Below are 11014 nucleotides of genomic sequence, written 5' to 3'. Positions count from 1 at the left end.
AATGCTGTAATCTTGGCCTCATAGAATGAGTTTGGAAGTGTTTCTTCCTTTTCAGCTTTCTGGAAGAGTTTGTGTAGAATGGGTATTATTTCTTTATCATTGAAGAAATAACTCCCATTTGGGCTTGGAGTTTTCTCTGTGAGGAGATTTTAAACTAGGAATTCAATCTATTTAATAGATATAGGGCTATTCAAGTTATCTGTTTTTTCCTTGAGTTTGGTAGCTTTTGTTTTCAAAGAAATTTGTTCATTTCATCTGAGTTGTCAATTTACTGAGATAAAGTTTTCATAATATTCCTGTATTATCATTTTAATATCCTTAGAATCTATAGTGATATCACTCTCATTCCTGATGTTGATAATTTTTGTCATCATTTTTTATTAATCCAGTCTAGGCTTAAAGGTTATCAATTTATTGATATTCTAAAAGAACAAATTTTGGTTATATTGATTTTTGCTATTGTTTTTCTATTTTCTATACCATTGATTATTGCAATCCTCTTTATTTTTTCTTTTCTTCTATTACTTTGCATTTAATTTGTTATCCTATTTCCAGTTTCTTAAGATTGAAGCTGAGGTCACTGATTTGAAACCTTGTCTCTCTTCTAACATAGGCCTTTAGTCCTAGAAATTTCTAAGTGCTGCTTTAGTAATATCTCATAAATTTTGATATGTTGTGTTTTCGTTTTCATTATGTTCCTAATATTTTCTGTTTTCCTTCTTTATCTCTTCAGCTCATGGATTATTTAAAAGTTTTAAATTTAGTTTCCAAATATTTGGAGATTTCCAAAAACCTTTTATTGATTTATAATTCCAGTGTACTCAGATGGCATACCTTATATGAAATCCTTTTAAATTTATTGAGGCTTGGTTGATAGCCTAAATGAGGTCTGTCTTGGTAAATATTTTATATGCACTTGAAAAGAGTATGTATTCTCCTACTGTTGGGTGGAATGTTATATGAATGTCAATTAAGTTATTTGATAGTATTGTTCAAATCTATATCATTAATTTGTCTACTTGTTCTATCAAATGTTGAGGAAGAGATATTGAAATCTCTTACTGTAATTGTAGATTTACCTCCTTTTTCTTTCAGTTCTATCAGATTTTGCTTTATGTATTTTGAAGCTCTGTTATTAAGTATATATATGTTTAGGATTGTTATATCTCTTTAATGAATTGACCCTTTTATCATTGCAAAATGACCTTGTCCATCACTGGTAATATTCTTTGCTTTGAAATTTACCTTCTGATATTAATATAGCCACTTCAGCTTTCTTTCCATTAATATGAGTATGGTATATCTTTTTTTTTTTTTTTTTACATTTATTTATTTATTTATTTATGGCTGTGTTGGGTCTTCGTTTCTGTGCGAGGGCTTTCTCTAGTTGTGGCAAGTGGGGGCCACTCTTTATTGCGGTGCGCGGGCCTCTCACTATCGCGGCCTCTCTTGTTGCGGAGCACAGGCTCCAGACGCGCAGGCTCAGTAATTGTGGCTCACGGGCCCAGTTGCTCTGTGGCATGTGGGGTCTTCCCAGACCAGGGCTTGAACCCGTGTCCCCTGCATTGGCAGGCAGATTCTTAACCACTGCGCCACCAAGGAAGCCCAAGTATGGTATATCTTTTTAAAATCCTTTTTCTTTTTGACTATTTTTTTCTCTTTTTCTGAAATATGTTTCTTGGAGGCAGTATATATTTGAGTCTTTCTTTTTTATCTAATATGACGATCTTGCTTTTTAATTGAGGTATTTAGACCACTTATATTTAATGTGCTTATTGGCATGGTTAGGTTTAAATGTATTTTCCTACTATTGTTTTCTATTTTCTTATCTATTCTTTTTTTCCTTTTTCATCTATTTTCTGTCTTGTTTTGGATCAAATGAATATTTTTATAGTTCTGGCTTATGTACTAAATTTGCTTATTAATTCTAACTTTTTGTTTTGTTATTTTAGGATTTAGAGTACTTAATTAGCAGTGTAACTTCAAATGATATTATACCACTTCCCATATAGTATATGGATCTTACAGTATTTATTACACTTCCATTTATCTACTTCCAACTTTCATGCTATTTTTGTTTTCTTCTGCATATGCTTAAACTACGTACTATATAATTAGTTTCATTTGAGCAATCAGTTCTTTTTTTTCTGCTTGAAAATAATGCTTACTGTAGTATTCCACAGCTTTTTTTCCTTTTTCTTCCAGCATATATCCAGCTAAGGCAATTAAATTAAAAAGTAAGGTATAAAATACAGTTAACATCATAATACACTTTGTTTTGTATCAATATAAAACATTTAAATTTTAAATACCACCTCTTTAAAAAAAAGTTTCTCCTGATAAATAGTATGCATGCTCATTGCTCTCTCTCTCTCTCTCTCTCTCTCTATATATATATATAAATGTTTACCCTAAAATATTTATGTAAGTACTGGTCCACTTAAGACTACCCTTCTTCTAAGCTTCATCGATGGTCTCTCTATATGAAGTATATAAGCATATATGTTACACATACCAAGTAAACTACATAAAATAGAAATATGAAAAGAAAAAACAAAGGAAAACATGTCCTTCTTCCTATAGGATTTACACAGAAAATTAGTGTAATTAGTGAGGACATGTAAAATGTCTGAAGAATTTTGATGACTATCTTCTAGCAAAATAGCTATGAGAATACTAAATTTCTATTATAAAAACTTATGTTTCCATTAAACATTCAGTGAAGGTATTGTGGTCTCCCTAATATGTGCAAAAGAGGACTTTGGGATCCATTCAAAACAACAACTACAATAAGATGTCCCTCAGTTTTAGCAGGTTAGTTACACCTCTTAATCAAGTGCGTGTAACACAGAGAACCAAATCCTGGTCCATAAGTGTTAGAAAATGTTTGATGAAAAATTCCATAGACAGAATCTGAATATTCTATATTTTAGAGGGAGTGGAGCAGGATTTCATGACAGTGGAGGGGGTTGACTCCCAGTGGTTGGCCTGACCTTAACTGCTGATGTTAAAAAACACACCAAATGTTTCTGCAGTGTTTTCTGCTGTAATTTATTTATTTCTAGCCATAGGTCTACTTGTAGGGTTCTCATAAGCCATGCAGCAAGTGGTTTATAAATAAAGTCAGTCTGTTATAGCGTCATTACATTAAGAGACAGAATTGCTGGATTTTTTTCATTCTGTGAAAAGCTCACATCTTGAGAATCCATGTTTGATATTATTATGGTACACCTGAGATGTATCTTGCTCCAATTAACATTATCATGCTAGTCACTATAAAAAAACCCAAGGGCAGACTAGAGAACGTAGTAGGTTCACTACTTTCAGGAGGCTGAGTTGTAACCCAACCCATTGACTTCATCACAGCTTTCTTCCATGTAGAATAACGAATTTCACTTTCTGTGGCTTTTATCTGTGGTTCAAACCGTTCCATCATGACCATTGACAAATCCTCGGGTTTAAGACTCCAAACGTCTACCCCTTCTGCAGCTCCTGCTGCCATGGCAGCTCCCAGGGCAGTTGTTTCAGGCATGGAGGCTTTTATTACTGGAATATGCAGAATGTCTGCTTGCAGTTGCATAAGAACTTTGTTGTTGGTCATTCCTCCATCCACCTGCAAACGAGTGAGTGGAATTCCACAGTCATGGTTCATGGCATCCAAAATCTCTCGGGTTTGGAAACAAATAGCTTCTAATGCAGCAAAAGCAATATGACTTTTATTGGTGAACTGAGTGAGACCGCAGATTATCCCTCTTGCAGTGGGCTCCCAATAAGGTGCGTATAACCCTGAAAAGGCTGGGATGAAGTAGCAGCCATAAGAAGTACCTACTTCTTTAGCAAGTTTTTCACTTTCTTCTGAGGTCTTTATAATTCCAAGATTGTCTCTCAGCCAGCGAATAACAGCACCGGCTATAGCAACAGAACCTTCCAATGCGTAACATACTGGCTTGTCTTTGCCTAGCTTGTAAGCCACTGTGGTCAGGAGGCCGTGTTCAGAAAATACACACTTATGACCTGTATTACATAGTAAGAAACAGCCTGTTCCATACGTGTTTTTGGCTTGTCCTTCCTGGAAGCACATTTGTCCTACTAATGCAGCAGACTGGTCCCCCAAACATCCAGATATTGGCACACCTTCCAAGGCCCCAGTTTTCATTCGGCCATAGATCTCGGAAGAACTCCAGACCTTTGGAAGAATGTCCATTGGAATTTCAAAAAAGTTACACAGCTTTTTATCCCATTCTAGAGAATGGATGTTGAAGAGCATTGTCCTACTTGCATTTGTTACATCTGTACAATGGATACCTCCATTAACTCCTCCTGTCAGACTCCAGATAAGCCATGAATCAATGGTACCAAAAAGAGCTCTACCTTCTTCAACAGCCTTTTGAACTTTTCTCACATTGTCAAGAATCCAGCGAAGTTTTACTGCACTGAAGTAAGTGCTAAGTGGAAGGCCTGTCTTGGACTTGACGAAGTTATTACTTCCTGGAATTTTTTTGCTAAGCGTCTCAACAGTAGACTGGGTTCTTAGATCAAGCCACACCACAGCATTGTAGAGCGGCTCTCCAGTTAATTTGTCCCAGATAACAGTGGTTTCCCTCTGATTGCTGACACCAATAGCTTTTATGTTGGATATATCAATACTGAGTTCTTGAAGTTTCTCACATGTTTTCTCTATACATTCATAAACTGACTGAAGAATTTCCTTAGGGTCCTGTTCTACCCATCCTTCTTTTGGGAACTCTTGGGTTAATTCCACTTGATGGTGACTAAGTAGTTCCGCTGTTTTTGAATTGAAAACCGTAAAATGAGTGGAGTCAGTACCCTGGACCACTGCCCCCACCAACGGCCCCACAACTGCCGTCTTCGGAGCTGCCATGAAACCAGTAGGTGGGCTCAGCTGCTCCGGTGCTCAGCAGCTGTGGTGCCGTTTCCCCGGTGATGGAGGTGTTGGTGGGGGTGGGGTACGCAGAACGTCAGGAGCGTCAGGATCATAACGCGCAGGCTCAGTAACTGCCTAGGCTGGACCTGAGCTCGCTGGGGCATGCTTTGTCCTCTAACCGGCGCTGCATCTTTTCACCCCACTCCTTTGGCTCGCGCTCCACCCTCAACCACTCAATTATCTTTTAAGGAGATTTAAGCTTAAAAAAAAATCGTATATTTACCGACATAATTATTGTTACTTGTGCTCTTCATTGTGTTGTGTGGACCCACATTTCAGTTATTGCGTTCTTTCTGCCTGTAAGATTTCCCCCAGTATTTCTTGTAGTGTGGTCTGTTGGAAATGAATTTTTACAACTTTTGAACATCTGGAAAGTATTTCATCTACTATTTAAAGATATTTTCTCTGGATACAGAATTCTTATTAACCTTTTTTTCCTTAAATTTCAGTGCCTTGAAACTGTTGCTCCGCCGTCTTCTCTCTTGTGTTGTTTCAGGTGTGAACTTCACTGTCAACCTTATTTTTTAAATGTCTGTTTTTCTCTCACTGTCTTTAAGATTTTTTTCTCTTTATCAATGGTTTTGGTCAGTTTTATGATGATATTACTTGGTGTAGTTTTCTTATTTTCTGTGCTTGGGGCTCATTGAGCTACTTGGGTCTGTGGGTTTATGGATTTCATCAAATTTGGAAAACTTTGGGCCATTATTTCTATAAATATGTTTTATTTTTCCTCTCTTCTCTGCTTTAGGGACTCCAATTACATATATTGGCATTCACTGCTGCTCTACTCATTATTATAATTATCTTCTCTTTCTGTGGTTCATTTTAGATAGTTTCTATTGCTATGTCTTCAAGTTTACTAATCTTTTCTTCTCCATTGTTTAATCTATTAATTCATCTATTGTAGTTTTCACCTCACATATTGTAGTTTTCATCCCTAGAAGTTCAATTGGATTTTTAAAAATATAAACTTAGGTTTTTGAACACATGGCATACAGTTAGAATAACTTCATTTCATCTTCTGCTAATTCTAGCATCTGTGTCAGTTCTGGTTCAATTTTGACTGATTAATTTTTTCTCCTCATTATGGCTTGTATTTCTCTGCTTCTTTGCATGCTTGATAATTTTTGATTAGTTGCCAAACATTGTAAACTTTACCTGGTTGGATTGCTGGTTATTTTTGTGTTCCTCAAGACCTTGAGCTTTGTCTTGGGATGCAGTTAAGTTACATGGAAACAATTTGATTCTTTTGGGTCTTGCCTTTAAGATTTGTTAGGTGGAACAGGACAGTGTTTAATGTGGGGCTAATTATTCCCCTTACCTGTGATGAGATCCTTCAGTGTACTTTACCCAAGGCCCATGAAAAATGAGCTTTTCATGGCTGGTGGAAATAGTCCCTGTTCCCAGTCATGGGTAAATACTGGGTACTGTCATCATTAGTCTTTTCATATGCATCTCTCCCCAGTCTCATGTAGTTTCCTCACACACATGCACTGATCAATACTGAACTGAATACTCAAAGGGGATACTCTGAAAGTCTCCAGAGTTCTCTTCCTGTACAACTCTTTTCTTTCCAGTACCATATTCTGCACGGTCTAGCTGCCTTTGTCTCTCTGGATGCTCAGCTTTATCTCCTCACTACGGGGTTTCCACTGAGCTCCGCCTGGGTTTCCCTTCCTAGTCCTGTGGCCTCAATACTCTCTCAAGGCAATAGGATAGGGAAGTCATAGTATTCATGCTACTTGTTTCTTGCCTCTGAGAGATCACTGTCCCTCATGGACTGATATTCAGCATCTTATAAACTGCTGTTATGGAATTTTTGACTTATGTGAAATGTCTCATATATTTTGTCCATTTTTCAATTGTTTCAAATGATAAATGAAGATAAATCTAATCTCTGTTACTCCATCATTGTAAGAGTGGAAGTCCACTGAATAGAAGCTTACATTTTCAGATTGATTGTAAAGTTGGTGAATAAATATTTATCTACTCATTAATTTTAATTCATGAAATGTCCAATCAGTGAATGGCAATTTTCTGCATTAGGCCATAGGCTATACTTTTAAGTTAACTCAAGTATGCAGCTCATTTATCCTTAGTGAAACCAACAGAACAAGATAGAAAATACCATAAAAATCAACAATATTGTTATTTTCCTATTTTAACTGGATCATATTTTCCTTTTAAGTAAACTTTTTAAAGGAAGTCAGAAAAACAAAATTAGCAACCAGATTTAATTTGAATAGTAGGGGACTGAAATCATCAGAAGATGGTACAGATTTTCCTGATCTTTGTTAAGTTTTAAAATTCAACCAGAGCTTTCCTAAGCAAACATTTAGAGGCAACACTTACCAGTATGCCTGTTTACCATACTATGTTTTAATTCTCATGAAACAGGTTAAAAAAATTAAAAACATTTTTTTCTTCCCAAGTATTTGGCAGTAGTAAACATTCTGTGTACAGATTATTCAATAAAAAGATTTGACCTAAAGTTTGTTTTCCACTTTCCCTCTACCCTGCCACCCCAGTATATACACACAAATGTCCCAATCATATTAGTTTTTGAGGCTAGGGATACTTTAAGCATTTTGTTTTTAATACAAGTAACATACATAAAGTCATCAGTTCTGTCTATAAACTCGTTTACATACTAGTTCCACTGTGAGTAAGTTGTAGCCACTAAATAATCAGATAATAAGTGTCTCAATTTAGTTTAGAAAGGAAAGTTGACCAGATTGATTTAACTTTCTTAGAGTAATTACAAACTATTGATGGATTTAACCAAAACTGACTAGCAATGCTTTTTTTGTTTTGTTTGTTTGTTTAAACTAGGAAGCTTAAACTAACTCTACTATTTTTACATTATAGAAATTAAAAACATTAACTCTTTTGATTGTTAGTCTCTAATAGCCTTCCTATATTTTAATTTAAGCACCTCTGAAATAATCATTGGTACTACCTTATTTTTGAAGACATTATACTTTACAAGGAAATTATTTCATTTGTGTCATATTCCATACAAATGCAAATCCTTTAACGATAGTCATACTAATCAGAATAGTTCCCCAAATCAGATATTTCTTCAAAAAGTCTTTTAATAGAAGATTGCTAAAATTAGAGTTGTTAAATGAATTGACTTTCTATTATTACTTATTTACCTTTAAGGTCACTCTTCTGTAGTGCAGTTACTTCGTAATATAAAATCTTTTAAATGATGTCCACACTGTAAAGTTCAAAATTTAATTGTTCATTCAGTAATTTGACAGATATGCTTTGAGAGGTTGCTATATATAGGCTCTATTTTAGACAATAATATAGCGATGCATGAAACATTCTTCCTGCACTTATTATAACATCTAAGTTAAGAACAATCCCAACTACTTGTCTATATTGGCATATCTTCCTTTGCGCATCTTGTTTTAGAGAGCCATTCATTTAATTATTATTTTTCCCCTGTCAAGCCCTCTAAATTATAAGTTCAATTAGGGCAGGTATTTTGGCTGTTTTATTCAATCTTGCATCTTCAGCATTTAGAACAGTGCCTGACCCTAAGCAAAAACTCAAGAAATATTTATTGAATGAGTTAATGAGCACCACTATATATGGTTCTCACTTTAACTAATTATCATAAAGTCAAGTTAATTTTAATTTTGATTGCTGGATGGGCTATTGGTTATTCATTTTACAATCGAATATAATAAGGTAGATTGATGAATAGATAAAAAGAAGGATAAATGAAAAGATATATGGTAAAATTAGTATAGTAAAATATTAATTGTAGAATCTGTGTGGTAGATAAAATGGTGTTGGTTCTTTCAATTTTTCTATGTTTGCAAATTTTTATAACAAAATATCGGGAAAATATAATGCAAAAAAAAAGCTGCAAAACAGTTAATAGAGATCTATTTCGTACAGGTTCTTTTGTTTGTTTGGAGGAATAGTTGAAAGGAATAAAAGAGTCAATGCCAAGTTTATGTAAATTTGAGAGATTCTTTGGTGGCATAATCTACTTATAGTTGTTCATCCCAAGAAAACCATTAATTGTGAATCATTTTTGTTAAGGTATTTGCACTTTTATTGTAGGAATTTTCTTCTGCTTTTTATAAACCTTGTAAATCTTAGAAAGCCAGCTGCAGGTTTAACCCTTTGTTTGGCTTTTAACAAGAAATATGAGGCGTTCAGGAAGGCTGCTACTCTTTTCAGTCTCTAATGAGTGGGAATCAATTTTGAAAGTCTTGATTTCACCAAATTTGCACATACCTTGTCTTGAATTTGAGAGTGTGCACCCTGATGGTAAGGGCACTGAATTATATAGTTTGTGGCTAGGAAATTTAACTGTTTTAAGATTGTGTCATAACCAGTGCATCATCACAGTTGGTAATCTTCAAAATGCTGACGCATTTCTCTACATGCTGTTCCCCAATGTGCTGGACCAGCTGTTGAGAGCCATGCCCTCCAATTGCCTGGAAGACCTCTTCTTGGACCACAAATCACCTAACATACTATCCCTCTTTGTTCTAATAAAGAAGGGAAAAATTAAAGCGAGCTACCGTGGTTTATTACTCACATTTTCTCTGTTAAGCGCGGGCTGTGGGAGTCACTGCATTCACATCAGGAGGCCTTGGCATTCTGGGTAAGCACTCATAACAGACAGGCCAATGAGTTTCATATTCACAGCTATGAAAGTGATTGTATGAATGCTTGAATCTTGAAATTTTTGACTCTGTGTGTGTGTGTGTGTGTCTTCTTTGTCATTTTCCCAGTGAAAATTGCCCTGACATTGATCTCAATGTTAATGTATTCCTGCTTACATTTGACTTTGGAATATGTTATGGCTAATTATCATTACACAGAATAAAAGAGCAGAACCCTGAGTGAGGTGCTTGGGTTTAGGGACAAAGGGAGGCCTATTCAGCATCCTGGCTCTAGGCCCAACAATTGTAATCGAACATCTTGAAACTGGTGGGACCTCTGCATCGATTTTTTTCCTTTTTCTCCCTCACTTTTTGAAGGGGGGTAGAGGAAGAGGGTTAAGGGATTGAAGGGCTGAAATTTCCCCTTGAACATGATGTCAATATGTTGGCATGTCTCCTTTTATTAAGATGCCATCCAACTGATAACAAGTCCTGCTGTGTTTTACCAACATAAAAAATTAGACTGGAGACCGAGGAGCGGCAGGTGGCTTTTGGCACCAAGAAATAATCACACTTGATGTGGAAAGTAAAGTAAAAGGAGCCATCTGTTCACTGCAGGAGGACGTGAAAAATCACATTAACATATTGTCACTAACATCATGAAATACACAGTTAATAATAAATTTAGTTATCATGGCAAGTCGTGTTGGATACTTACTCTGAAACTGTAGAATGTGAAAATGCTCTGTCTTGCCCACCCCATCTTTTTTTTTTTTCTTTTTGGAAAAGAATAGACATTACATCTTGGTGTGTGTGTGTGTGTGTGTGTGTGTGTGTGTGTGTGTGTGTGGTGGGGTTGGGGGGAGGAAAGTGTTTCATTTTAAAGCCTAGCTATTGTTCATTTTTGCTGACTAAGTGAGCAAAAGAATCTCTCATGCAGATGGAATGAATAACTTATCTGATTCTGCCGCTTATTATCTATCATGTTCCTCTATAGCCTGTTACCTGGATGGAAAAAAAGACATGTAGGCAATAAACAGGTTGTTTTGATGATGTCCCTTGCACAGGACCCAGAGCTTGCAAACCCTTCTGTGACAGGCTCAGAGGTGGCAGAGTGCTGCCTGAGAGGAGAATCAGAGGCTGTGACCTTTTCTTGAATGTCTAATGGGCATCTCACTCTGCCTTTAGTCAGTAAACTGTTCTGATGTGTACTGTCATAGTGGATTTTGTGTGTGATGCCTGCATATACTTTACAAGAGAACAAATGTGTTAAAGCATCAGGATGGGAAAGTTTTCTTGCACTTTTTTTTGGTGCATGTGTTGTTTACATATGTCAATAAAATAAAGAAGCTACAGAGGCTGGAGATCAAACTAAACTTGGGAAAATTGGGGTTATTGTTGCTGAGTCATTGTTAGAGCCATGTTTACACACCTT

General features: G+C 35.9%; 1 protein-coding gene across 1 annotated transcript; it reads right to left on the bottom strand.

Moving 5' to 3' along the window:
• Positions 1-3220: 3220 nt before the first annotated feature.
• On the bottom strand, positions 3221-4882 carry GK2 (glycerol kinase 2). Its single transcript, XM_068542131.1, has one exon. The coding sequence runs from the start codon at positions 4880-4882 to the stop codon at positions 3221-3223; it is 1662 nt and encodes a 553-aa protein (XP_068398232.1).
• Between the last annotated feature and the right edge of the window lie 6132 nt (positions 4883-11014).

Source organism: Eschrichtius robustus, chromosome 4 (assembly GCF_028021215.1).
Source record: "Eschrichtius robustus isolate mEscRob2 chromosome 4, mEscRob2.pri, whole genome shotgun sequence".
Classification (NCBI taxonomy): domain Eukaryota; kingdom Metazoa; phylum Chordata; class Mammalia; order Artiodactyla; family Eschrichtiidae; genus Eschrichtius; species Eschrichtius robustus.
Note: the sequence above shows the minus strand (reverse complement) of the source record. Positions and strands in the feature narration are given on the sequence as shown.